Source organism: Haemorhous mexicanus, chromosome 5 (genome assembly GCF_027477595.1).
Source record: "Haemorhous mexicanus isolate bHaeMex1 chromosome 5, bHaeMex1.pri, whole genome shotgun sequence".
NCBI lineage: Eukaryota > Metazoa > Chordata > Aves > Passeriformes > Fringillidae > Haemorhous > Haemorhous mexicanus.
Window position 1 is genome coordinate 17,199,577 of NC_082345.1, and position 13,754 is coordinate 17,213,330.

Here is a 13,754-nt window from a genome sequence, read left to right on the forward strand (position 1 = left end):
GTGACAGTGGATTGAATGTCTGCGTGGCAGTTACTTTGAATATCACTCGTACCACACACATCAAGCCAGTCGGCACATTAGTGCCTGTGACTGGGTTCAGTCTGAGCAGTCATTACGTTGCCTTTCTTCCTTCATCTTGTGTGCTGTCACACATTGCAGCACTCCCTCCTACAAAACAGCATGCCTCCCAAAAGCAGGTTTTAGTTCCACACGCCATGTGGTGGAGGGGATCTCTCTCCTTCTTGCTCAAGGACATGGGGCTAGCTTCACAGACAATATTTCGCAGGTGAGGCTCAGCCTTTGCGTGAAGCAGGCTGCTCCTAGGCAGAGACCTCCGGCCAATGGCAGGGCTGGTGAAGAGGAGCTCAGACAAGGACCTGGGAGGACACCTCCAAGCCAGGGCAGCACCTGAGGATGTGCTTTGGCTCTTGGCACAGCCCATTATCTGCCACCACGATCCACGTCGGTTCCAGTTACTGTCAGTCTGTAAATCCCTGCAGCTGAGGAACCAGCACACATTTGCTTTTGCTGTCTCTTCTCCGTGGTGGCCATTCCTGGCAGAGAGGCAGTGTGGACAGCTGGAGGTGGCAGCTTCTCAAACTACTCCAGGTTGCACTGCCAGGGCTTATCATCTGTGCACAGAGAGAACTCCAGCAAAAGTTGTTGCATGGCTTTACAATTTTGCCTGTGGATGAAGTGGCAAAATCCAGAAAAATTGTGCTGGCATTGTACAGCTCACCAAAAGAACCTAATATTCCTGCATTAGCTCTTCATCCTTTTTAAAACCAACTTATGCTAGAGTCCTGAGCTGCTAATAGTTATTCTGACATGACAGCGCTCTAAAGCACAAAGACTTTCCCTGCATTTTTGTAAACTTTTCTCACATTCATTTTAAATTAAAGACCACACAGCTCAGATGCTGTCAGAAGGACATTGGATGTTACATGCACCCAAGTGTGATTCAAGCCTGAGAGCTGTAAGGGGAAGTTGTTCCAGTCTGCCTTTAGAATTTGTCATCACTCTCCCATCTTTAAGAGTGGTGGTTTTAAAGCTGATAGACCAGAGATCAGTGGCATCTGTTTTCTTGATTTCCTTGCCACTTTCTGAAGATAAACCAGCAGTTCGTACTGGAGTATGACTTGGCACTCAAGGTCTAAACCTCATTAAGCTGAAACCTGGGTATGTTCTATTTTTAAAAAATGCTCATTTTTGCTGATACTCTCTCCATTCCAGAATGAAGCTGCTTATGAATTGCATTTCCCTTCTGCATGACACACACTATGACAGGTAGCAGAAAATAAGAAAATACTCATTGGCACATGTTTTATGATTCAAAAACTAGAGGACACCAGTCTGCAGATCCTGCAGTAAATGTATCAAATGGATTATGAAGTGAGATTACACATCATCATTTCTGTACTGTGCCCTTCCCACAGGTGTGCTCACTGGGTTTGGGATTTTTTAATATTATTTGATTCAGTTGATTTTCCGTTTAACCTTTTTTTTTTTTTTTTTTTTTTTTGACTGAAGGAGCAGAAGTGGTTCCTTAATCCTCTCTTTCAACCTTTGCTGGTAGCTACTAAGTGGTGTTATTTGTAGCCCAGGCAAGACTGGATGGTTTATTATAATGGTGACTCAAGCCTATGCATCTTTATAATTATTGCCAGGACTATTGGGGTCATGTTGTGAAGCTTATACAAAACCTTTACTGGTTATTCCTCAGCTTTTTTGTCTTTCCTCTGTCCTGCCCAACTTCGATGCAATAAACACTTGAACCTTCAGGACTCTGACAAATCTGGACAGGGCACAAACTTTGCAGCAGTTCCCTCAGCAGAAGCAGCTCACCAAACTGGAATGTTGAGGGGAGAAAAAAAGAAACTCTCTTGGTTTTCTGGTATTTTTGTTCTTCATTTGCAGTGCTTTGGTAGCAATGAGGCATTCTCTCCACAGACAATTTGGACCAAGGGGTGTCTGTGTTTGTGCAGAGTCTTGGTAACATTGGGCTGAGTCCTGAATGCTCAAGGAGGGAGCTTACTACCCCTGGATTTTTATAGAAAAACCCAAATGCTTTCAAGTACCAGAAATCCAAAGGCAGAATTTCAGCACAGGTTACATGGCCTGGCAGCTGGTGGCCCTCTGCACAGGCAATGGCATATGGATGGACCTGGCTGTTAGAAATGTGGCTGTGGGACATTCCTGGCTTTTGGGCATTGGCTGCAGCAAAGGAAAGCAGCTCTGGGAACCAGGGCAGGATTCCCTGGTGCCTTCAGAAATGTTAGGTTATATTGCTCATATATCCTTGGGATTAAGTGATTTAAGTAGATTTTTTGTGCTAATGAAATTTTCTTCTGACTCTAATCTGCAGAAACTGTGGGGGAATTTTGTCTTCATCTGCAGCAAGGGGAAATTCTCCTTCCTCCATGTTCCTGAAGTTTGTTGTAGTTTGTCTGCAAAGACCACCTGGCCTGAGTGGGAGGTCTAGAAAATGAGCAGCCACAATGCACAGAACACATCTTTTATTCAGTAAGCAAGCAAGCACAGAAGTATAATGTGTAGTGCTTAATAGTCATACAGTACTAAAAATATAAAAATAGAAATAAAATTTCACTGAAAGCATTTTCACTCACAAATATACAAGGAAAAGTGCTGTCAAGCCACATCATGCTACACCACTTGCCAGTGCTGAACTGACAGTTTCCCAACAGAACTGAAACACTAAAAACTAGTCTTTCCTCATAGTTTTTGATGAGCCTGAACATTTGACTAGCAAAAATTTGGCCTCCTGCAGCTGTGAACCTAAAAAGCATAGATCTCATTACATAATGGAACAATAAAATAATTTGGGAGAGTTCTGTAGTGATAGTAGCCTCCTTCAGGCTGTTTGTGTAGAGACCAAAAAAAGATAAGAGAAATAAACTTGAATCCTGATTATAATCCAGATCAGTCATGGCTAACAATTCCTAGAACTTATTGTGCATGGATATTTGTGCAATACTCCCACCTGCTGGCATATCCATCAACTCTCTCAGATGCTGCTGTTCCCTTTGCCTGCTTTACACTGGCACTCCACCCTTAGGTCTGGTGGAGTCCAGGAGAACAACCCATAAGCAGTGCTAAGTGCCCTCAACTTTCAGTGGAACTGGAGCTTTTTCAGCACCTTAACTTCTGGGGCTGCTCTTAAAGGGAGAAATTCACATAGCAAAGTGACATGGGTTGGAGACTGACTCTTAAGGAAAGTCCCTGCACCAGATTCCTGGCTTTTAAGCCCCATTCTGAGGGAGTGACCTAGAGCTGAGGGCTTAAGAATCTTCTATCTGCTGTCCCTGGGCATGGAGCTGAACTGCTCCCATCAGGAAGCCAGCTCTGAGCTGTGTCCATAAAGGCATGGTTGGGATTTGGGATCAGGCTGACAATCACAGCTGTAAATCAGAACAAGCCCTGTCTCCCAGAGAGTGCCAGTGCCGAGAACATGCTCAAATCACACAGATAACGGTGTGCAGAACCTAATGTGTACTCCACTTGGATCAGTTCCTATTTTGGAATGGGATTTATTTATACTTGGTTATACCTGCTATAAAAATAAATGTGACAATTAACCCCTGAGATCATTCTAGCATACTGTTTTGGCCTGTTACTTGTTTCCCTCAGAAATAAATATTTATTTGGTTTCCGGATGTTTATTTCGGTTCTAGTGACAAGCTTTTATAAAACACATTAAATAATCAATGTGGGGCTGAAAAGGTGTACATTCTAGTTGCATATATGATACATACCTTAAACGTATATAATATATTCTGTAACAGCTGAATGTTCTAGTATTGTCTGAGAAGTTCTTGTATGTGGACAAAGGATTTAAATACTAGAAGATAAACAGCCGTTCAGGATCAAAGATAATTACATCTGATATGGTTTACTTAGATTGTTTTTCTTTCTTTAAATCTTATTACACATAATAGATACAGTAGTTTGTCCAGCAGGTAATAAATGAATGCATAAAGCACTTCTAGCTATATCTGGATATCATATGCATGCATTTTTTATAAATAAAAATCGAATGTGAGGTCACATTTTCCCATCTTCTGTTTATACACTAAATCAAATTTCTCATTCATTGAAACAGTGAAGATGTCTTTCCACAGCCCAACTCGTCCTGAAACACAGAGAAAGAACACAAATCAGAGGGTGGATATAATAGGACACCAAATACCTACAGTCTAATCGTGCCGGGCACTAAGTATCAGCTGTGAGATTCTGATCAGTCTGGGCTTTCTCTGAAAGCTTAATGAGACCTAAAGCTGTTCATTGTCTCACCCAGTTACTCTGGCACTATGCTTGCAAAGCCTTCAAATAAAACACATCTTCAGCTGCACCAGCCCAGTGTCACACAGGAAGAATTCATATTTGTCTGAGACTTTACTCTGGCCTTAATCAGAAACAAACACAGATTTTTGGGTTGGGTGCTCACTTAAATGTGGATTTCTTCTTTCAGTGCAAGCTATGGCTGTTTAATAATTCCAACAGCTAAGAACACATTTCAGAATCACCATGCCTCTGGCACCCACTGCTTAGAAAACTATCCAAAAGGTACAGAGAATGTGGGGTATAAGACTGACTATTGGAGTATAATATTATCATTGCTAATTTCTATTTTGTGTCTAGAGATAAGTTCAACAGATGAATTTCCATTTCTCAACATGGAGAGATTTGTTTGTTAAATACAAGTTTCTCTGTGTTTCCATCTATGAAAGAGAACAAGTGCCATGTACTCAAGTTGTGCCACTGACATTTTAATTTTGAACACAAGGAATAGGAAGCTTTTGGGGATGCAATATGGACACTGAGCACCTTCCTCATATGAATTAACCTATGGAACCCAACCAATGACATAACATAACCTGGTGACCCTGCTGAAACTACCAGCCAAAGGCAGGAGCCTGCTTAACAACTGTTTCAATGCAGTCCAAAATATATTTAACTCAAAGTCAGCCAGGGTTACTTGTGGCTGAATAAGCCCCATGGAGTAACCACACAGAGAGGCCCAGTTCTCTTCTCATTTATGCTGCAGATAAAGACAAAATCCAGACTTGTTCAACTGGAATAAATGAAAGGAGAATTGGGACTGTGCTACCAGAGTTTAATCATAACAGCAAGAACAAAGCTACATGCAGGGAGCTTAATTGTGCATTTGATGCATAAGAAGAATACCCATTTAATTCAATTATCATTGCTTTTATGCAGAAACTTTATAATTGAGACCAAAGACAAAACTGTCTGAAACATCTACCTATTACTTAACAATCTGATGGTATAGCATGTCTGGCAAGGGCCATTGTATGAAATCAGGGCTTTTGTACAAATCCTGAAGGTATGAAAGGGTCGTGATTTCTTTTCGAGATCCAAAGACCAGAGTAACCTGACACTGGAAATGCCATTTATTGTTTTCACCAAATTTCTCACTTATTTTTAAAAGAATAAATTAAGAAAACACTTAAAATCATAAATATCTGATACTAACTTAAATCTTGCTCTGGCAACTGTAACAGCAAAAAGTACAGCATGAAACACAAAACCCTGTATTTCCCATTCAATAATGATAATAAAGTATTTTCTTCCTCTGCTTGGTAAAAAAAATCCTTTTATTTCTGAGTCTCCCTAAAAACATGTATGGACAGATGACAAGTTCTACAAACGACATACATACGCAGTGGATTGGTTTTAATAATTCTTTTCTTTTTTTTACCATATCAACTGATAGCTTGTCAAAAAATCACCCACCTGGTTTATGATTTGAATCATGCAACTGCATAAATTATGATGTGATAAGAGTCAAATACAAGTAACATATCTAATCATTGTTCTGCTTTCACAGCAGTTCAGGGTTATCTTCAGAGTAAAGATCAATGTGCTAAAAGAAAAAAAAATGAAGAACTAAAATAAAGCAAAATAATAAAGTAAATGTAACTAATGACAAATTAAAATATTTGAAACAAATTACAACCAGCTGTCATGTCATTGCCACCATTCTTTGTCACAGAAACAAACAGAGAAGGAAAAAAGCACTGCTAATGAAGCTACACTCTGGAGTAACAAAATATTGTAAAAGCCAAAGACAGCAAAGGAAAGAAATTCAAAATAAGGATATTTATACTAAAAAGCACACAGCGAACAAATGACGAAGTATCACATTAAGTGCTGCAGCTCCCTTCCTTCTCGATTACAACATGGAGGCTTCTTTCTGAAACATTTGTAGACAGTAGAAATAAGAGGCTACATGTGGGCCAACAAGCAGAACACAACACTGCTGCTGGCAAAGCCTTGCATCCACATGAGCACCTTATCTAAGGACTTGGGGATGTCCCAACCAAATGTGTGATAATTGAATAAATAACCAGCTAACACAGAATCAGTAGTCAAGAGGGATTGGTAAGATTTGGCGTTTTCATCAGAGATTTGAAAATAATTATAAAAAATTGCAGCTGCTATAATTTGCAGATCACATGAAGGCTGGCTGAAAGTGGTGGTATGGAAAGGGCTCCTATACACAGAAGACCAAAGTATTCCTGTCATAACCCCTGAGTAAGGGACAATAACCTGCAAATCGATTCCTTTGAGAAACTTTCTGGTGACGATAAACAAGTGCTTCATGTGTGATGCTGTATCATAAAGTGCTACCACTGCTATGGGTGGAAAACAAGGGAAAAGTCGAAATAGAACTGGATTAAATTAGTGTATGAAGTGATTTTAGGTTTGGGTAAGGCATATGTAGTGGTAACATAGGACCTGATCATCTTGACCTGGCTCCCTCATTTTTAAAAGTGATGTAGAGCAGCCCACAGAAAATAATTTGAGGGAGCCTAAGTTCACTCATGCTTTTCAAAGGTAATTGAAAGGACTTGATTTCTTATCAAAGGACAGATGTATCAACAGATCACATGGCACCTTCAGGTTTTTAGAGAAAGACTCTCACCAGAACAAACATCTGGAAGATAAGCACATTTTAAACAGTTGAGGCAAGAAATGAAAATAAAAAGCTTGTAAGAGAAGCAGTGGTTCCTTGTTTTATGCCTTCCAAATGAGAAATATCTGCTATTCTAGAAAACCTGATATAATTAAACCCCAGGGCTCAGGCCAGGATAAACTGTGTAAGATGGTGTGAGCTTTGGCATGCCAGAGGTCAGAAGGATCAGTGCAGAGTTCTCAGCACAAGGAGCTGAATCCATCAAGTGAGACATCATGTCTCAAGTGAGACAAAGACTCTCTGACTAAGTGGTTTGATATTACCCTCTCATCTTGGATTCTTCCATCTTTTTCAGTCACTTCTACCTAACCTGATTTCAAAACAACCCAGCCCCCAAACTGCACCAACAGTCAGCTCCCTCCCATCCTTTACATGGCAATATTTTGCCAACATCTAACACACCCTGGGGGTTACTTGCAACTTCTCCAAGAAAAGTTTTGCTGTGGGTTTTAAACATACCCCTGCCAACAGGAAGAGCCTCTGCATTACAGCACTGATCAATGAGTTGATGGCAATGTTCCACCATGGATTCCAACTGTGCTTTGTCATAAGAAACTCCTAAGAACCTCACCAGCTGCTCAACCATTGTCGCTAGGTCCTGCAAGAGACCATTTAAAACCCAGGTTATTTCACAATAATTAAAAATCACATTTTTAATGAGTTTAAATATTGCAAAATAAGTTATATCCTGGTGAGTGTGAAAAATACAAGTGCAGAAGTTGTAGAAACACCACTGCACTGAAGTTTTGCCACCTTCCAATTTCCAGAAAAGAAACACATTCTGAGCAATTAAAGTAAGACAGACTGGCAGAAAGTATGGCCATGTAACCCTCAGATGTTGGAACAGGGAACAACTGAAAAGTAATTGTGATGCTTCCCACTTCAGGGAACACCCCACCCTTAACTGATCCCTTTGAAATACCAGTGCATTTCAGAGGATTTGAAAATTACTTTAATTTTGACCTTAGTCAAATAGATGACTAAAAATGTTAGGAGAGCCCTTCTTCCTTTGTCAGCTTCTGGGACTGCATTCCTGTAGTTGGGAAGGATCTGAGGAGGTGGCCTCTGAGGATAACCATTAATTTACAACTCCAGAATTCCAGGGTTCCTCAGTATGAGTTGCAACAACAAAATAGTAATATTTATCAGGAAGCAGAAGGATGCTGTGATGCCACCATCTGGTGAGCACAGCTAGGAATCCATTAATTACTCAAAAACATGGAATTGAAATTATTTTGACTAAACTTTATTTACTCTGATTGTATTACACCTTCTTTTAGAATCCCACTCCATCAGAAGCCTCAGTAAAGCTGGAGTTACAATATACCCAGCTTTATTGAGTGTTGTCCTGATTTCTTCTTCTTACAGGTTTAGAAACGAGCTGGGTTTTTCCTATGTTTGCATTAGTTTTCCAGTCAAATAAACATTCTGAAGTATTTTCATTAGCTGTCAAAAAGATATGCAATAAGAAATACATAGTATTTCCACTAGATTTCTGATTTAAGTGGATTTATTAGCCAGCATACAGTAAGGACTCAATAATTATATCTACCTTATGCTACATGATCATACCCTCATTGTTTTCAGATTTGTTTTACAGAAAGCAGTAAAAAAAACCAAATAATTCCAATAAATGCCAAATACAGAGGACAAAATAGTGATTATATATTTTTTTCCCTCATTGATACAGCACATAGAGCAAGACATTTATTTTAAATGAATGCCCAGGGCTGAGTGTAGCAAGTACTGAACAGTTTCACATCACTGCCTTCTCTGCAAGTAGTTCAGTGCCTCTATATGCAGGCAGACTCCCTGGTAAATCAATATGGATATGAAAATGTCTAAAGTCTATAGAAGCTACTAAATTTTTAAAACAAGTGCTTTAAAATTTGTATCAGGCATTAGGGAGCCCAAATATGGACATAAGAATGTAATTTTGTGCCTTAGGTACTTTAAAAACTAGGATGCTAAATGTGGTAAAAATACCTTTTTGCTACATCTAACCTACCTTGTGCATATCTTCATACTTGAGAAAAAGTACATTGGCATCCATGTGGTGTTCCCAAAACTCTTGCACATGTTCAAACCAGGAACCATATCCTACTGCAAAAACATTATGATTGGCATGAGGAAAATGAACACTTTAGTTATTAAGCTGTTTTCAAAAAGGAAAAAAAAAAATAAAAAAGAAAAATGGAATAACTGGAGTGGTTCATTGCCCCAGGAGAGCAGTGTCTCATTTTGACCCATGTAATGGGAGACCTAAACCTCCCCCCAAAACTTTACTCATTTGTTTCCCAGTTCTCTGATTAAGTCCACATCTGCACTGATTTCAGTCAATTTATGTGTCTCTACCAGAGGTTCAGCCCCTGGGACTTGGTATTTACAACTGCAAGAATCTGTTTTGTTGCCAGTATTACAAGACAACCCCACGAGAAATGCATTCTACATTTTTCTCTGTTACCAGTGACTAATTCTCACAACGTACTTCACATAATCAAGGTAGGAGTTAACTTCACATAATCAACGTAGGAGTTAAGGATTTAAATAAGGAGTTTTTCAATTCTTTCCCAACATTTTTTTTTTGTCAATTTTATCTTTTCAGCAAAGCAGCTATAGAAAAATTATAAAACCAACTTTTAAGGTTTGTATTTTGAAGCCACCTTTTCTCTTTGAAAAAGAATTGTTTCATTCTGGTAACTGGAACACTGATGTATTACCTTCATGCATCCGTTTCTTATGGAATGGGAATAACAAAAATGGTATCTCAGTGCCTTTATGAAAATTGAAAATTAGTCAGTTGAATAAAATTGTTTTCCTATGAAACTGATCTCTTTGTCCATTGGATGCGTTCGAGATGCCAGGATTCTGCTGAGATGTAAACAAGCAGCTGAATGCTAAATTTCCTGTGCATTACAAACCTCCCATTTGTACAGTTATGGCCATGGAACATGCTGTGATGTTTTATTGGCTCTGGGAGGTCATGATAAAGTCAGACGGCTGCTACAAGATAAAGAGACAACTCTTGGGATACTTACATGGAAAAGAGCATCCAACCTTTCTGTCTTAGAAGACCTTCTAATGTGTCTTTCTTATGTCTCTGGTCTTGAAGTTCCTGATCAGGGGCTACAGGCAAACATTCCATTCCCAGGGAATGCAAATGGAAAACTGAAGGTGGGCTGGAGTGGGAGGAGAGCATTAATCCTGCTCAAGCTTGCAGGATAAGGAGCAGCAAAGGGTTTTTTAGGCCTGTTAAATAACCTCCATTGGTAGGCTTTACTTTTTTCTTTCCTTTGGTATTACATAGCTCCTTCAGCATCAGCTCCCTTAAATTCCAGGTTTGCTGCTCTAGATCTAGAGGAGATCTTGCTCTCAGAGCTCAAGGTCTCACTCGAGCTCACTCATGCACTCCAGATAAGGCCCATGCAAACTAGAGAATTTTGTGTTAACTTCCAAGGTATGAACCTTGAGGTTTTGGCTAAAATTCAAATATTAAAGGAATTACCAGGAAAATAACCCCAAACTTGAGGACCAGAAACACTCCTGAGAAGTAGCTGATAGTGAAGCATAACTGAAATCAAATGATGCTGGGAGCATTCACCCCTTTTAAGGAGGTACCTGGCAGCCTGTAAACTGAATTTCAGAAGAGTACACTTGAGTTTTGCTCCAGTTCAGGTGGCAAACTGCTGAACCCAGGGGGTCAAATACTGTAAGGCAAATATTTACAAAAAGCACAGCTCATAGTTTGCATGGACAAATCTCAATCCCCGCAGCACTATCCGTAGCAACCTCCTTGATGTATATGCAAAACAAATGCACCTTTATCCAGTTCACTTCTGTACTTGCAGAAGGAACGTAGAGATGAAAATAAATGTGTGCAGAGAGAACAGCTCCTTACACTTGTCATTCATAAACCTTCTGCAGAACTCCTGAAACGTTCCTCTGTAGCTCATGGTCCTTAGGGAGCGGTGGAACTGGTAATAAGACACCACAAGGTCTTTGGGGTTTCGAGCCATGTATATTACCTGTGATGGGGGGAAAATCATCTTGTTGAAAGCTTTTTCCTCATCCCAAAGCACTGGCACAACTGCTGCCAGAGAGTTAAAATGAAAAGCTCATTTTCACCTTTGAGTTGCCGTTGTGGAGGTCTGAAGGCAAAAACCGATAGGGCAGGTGGCTTTTGATGAGGCGAGGGGACGTCAGCTCCTAAAATAAAGCAGAGAGAATTGTTTCCCATTGAGCACTGCTTCTGGGAATATGCTAAGCTGGCCTGAACTGTTGCACTTGAGGCTCTCTACTACACTGACTTCCATTCACAAATTCACTTCCTAAAATTAACAGGAGTTTGGGACTCAAAATCAAGTCAGGGAATTACATCTGGTTTTTAAATATCAAAAGGTTGGATAATGTGTTGGGGTTTTTGTCATATTGGGGTTTTATCCCTTTTGTTTCAAATTATGTCCATTTGCAGGACCTTCTCAGAAAGAAAATATAACCATTGAAGATTCTTAATATCAAACTCAATTTATTTCCAGTGATGCCTCCACTAAAAATCCTTGAAAAATACTAGAGGCTCTGAAAGCATGACCCCTGACTTCTTCCAAATTTTACCCTTGCATTTTATTTTATCCTCAGAATTAGACTGAAAGGTTTATCTGAGTGTCTGAACGTCTTTCAAACAATATTTTTTCTGTAATTTGATACAAAATTGTCTCAATACAGAAATCATGCTCTGCTATTAAAAATGGAATAAATCCATATTGAATCAAACTGCTAGCATATGGCATAGATAAGAATGTGTAATCTCAAACTAAACCTCTTACTGCTGCCACCACTTTTTTGCAGCAGGGTAGCACTGAGGTCTTGCTGGATTAGGCATCACAGATGAAAAAGAAGAGCAATCTCTGACCTCTAAATACTCTCAGCCTAAAGTAGGCTGAAGCTGCAGTTGTCACTGACCACAAGCAGCTTAATTCTATCCCTGCCAGCCTCAGCTTGCTCAGTCCAAGCAGCACTGCAGCTGTTACAGGATGGCCCCGTATAGTTATCCTAATAATTCCAAGACATGCCTCTGTCAGAAGTGCCTGCAGCAAGGACAAGATCACACTTATGTTCCATGCAGCTGGACTTCAAGGGATTCTTAATACTGTGGAATTTCATGCTCTGGATATTCCAGACCCCTCAAACTATACCCTACAGTGTCTGTAGAGAGCCAGGATCTGTGGATCTAAAGATTGAGATATGTAAATTTGGAGCAGTGGGAATACAGATGCATGGGTAGCTGCATTTTTAGTTACTCTTTCACAAATTCAGGGAAGGAATCAAAGCAAATTTGCCTCATTTGGCCAGCTCCCGTTTATGTAAGCAAGAGAGGCCTGGAACTTTGATTCCCACTGCCAAGATATTTAGGACATGGAGACATATTTAAAGTATTAAACAGAACACAATGAAGCTTAATAAAAGCAATTTAAAATGACCTATTAACACTTTGAATCATTGCAACATTCTAAACAAGTCCAGTGACGAGAGGGACACAGAATGAAATGAAGTGATAAACATGGAACTGAGCAAAAAGACACCCAAATGCTGGAAGACTTTCTTTGCAATAAATTGTACCTTGATGATGTCCAGACCGGGCTGGGGGTACTCTAGGACTGGAAGTTGCTCATCTATATTCATTAGTCCAATCTCATCTGGATCAGCTCCCTGACTCACTAGATACACCACTTCCTGCAGCAAGCCTGTGCCTGCACAAACCAAACAATGAGAGAGAACAGATTGTATTACAGTTCTTATCTAAACACAGCCATATGAAGGGAGACCTAAACAGAGAAACAATGACAACTTTTGTCCTCAACAGTTGGCTGTGAGCTAAGTCTATTACTACTGTTTTAATGCAGTATGTCAGCTCTCTTGGTTTTATTTTAAACACATGTAGATCTTCCATGCAAAAGACCTGAGTTTTTTTTCTTCAGTAACAATTTAAATACACCTCTGTTTCCAAATCACTTAACCTGTGGATTGCAAAGCATTTAACAAAAGGTTTTACCTCTGTAAATGTTACCTTGGCAAAACACTACTATTTCCATTTTAGGAACTAAAAAATGAGGCGAACAGAGGTCATCCAAGTTCACAAAATGCAAGAGTGCCTGTGCTGAGAGACCTTTATCCTAAATTGCAGGCAAGGCCCCTGCTATGCAATGATTTGAGAGTCTATTATGCCTCCAGGTTATGGAGTGGATAAAGCCCCAAATACATCCATGCATCAGTCACAAGCTTTAGAATCCTCAATTATGCATCTCTCCCCACTCTGAGGACATTTACAAAGCAGCCATTAGATATCATGGCCAGTGACTGCACTTTGGAAAATTAATAGGTGCTTCAATTAGACCTTTGGATAGGGAAACTATTTCAAAATGACTTCAGCTTCAGGCAGGTAGGGAACCCTCAAAACAGAGATATTTGACAGAGGGTTATGAAGAGAAAGGCTCTTGGTGGGATGGACTAACAGAATGGGGAGAGCTCACCACGAGCCAGGGGAGGGAACCCACAGTTCAGATGAAAACATCCCAAGAGTGTGGGACACCCTGGAAACTGCAAAAGACCAACCCATTATTTAACCCATTATTAATTATTTACTGTGAGCAGTAAGGGAAATGAGACCAGGATTTATCCATTCTCTCATGTTGCCTAAAGGAACAAGTAATGCTTGCTCCTGCATCCGGGCCCTTGGAAT

The 13,754-nt window shown here is 39.9% G+C and overlaps 1 protein-coding gene across 2 annotated transcripts in view; it reads right to left on the reverse strand.

Moving 5' to 3' along the window:
* Nucleotides 1–2,501: 2,501 nt before the first annotated feature.
* SULT4A1 (sulfotransferase family 4A member 1) overlaps nt 2,502–13,754 on the reverse strand; it is a 14,915-nt gene continuing 3,662 nt past the window's right edge. Inside the window, exons 2-8 of one of the 2 annotated variants that reach the window (XR_009486491.1) lie at nt 12,635–12,765; nt 11,144–11,224; nt 10,917–11,043; nt 9,027–9,121; nt 7,478–7,616; nt 5,776–5,905; nt 2,502–4,150 (exon numbers count right to left, since the gene is read on the reverse strand). Coding sequence is in view for 1 of the 2 variants with exons in the window: in XM_059846145.1 (XP_059702128.1) it covers nt 4,038–4,150; nt 7,478–7,616; nt 9,027–9,121; nt 10,917–11,043; nt 11,144–11,224; nt 12,635–12,697 (618 nt within the window). In the remaining variant the exon portion in view is untranslated. The remainder of the gene's footprint in view (nt 4,151–5,775; nt 5,906–7,477; nt 7,617–9,026; nt 9,122–10,916; nt 11,044–11,143; nt 11,225–12,634; nt 12,766–13,754) is intronic. The other variant, XM_059846145.1, reaches the window with a different exon arrangement.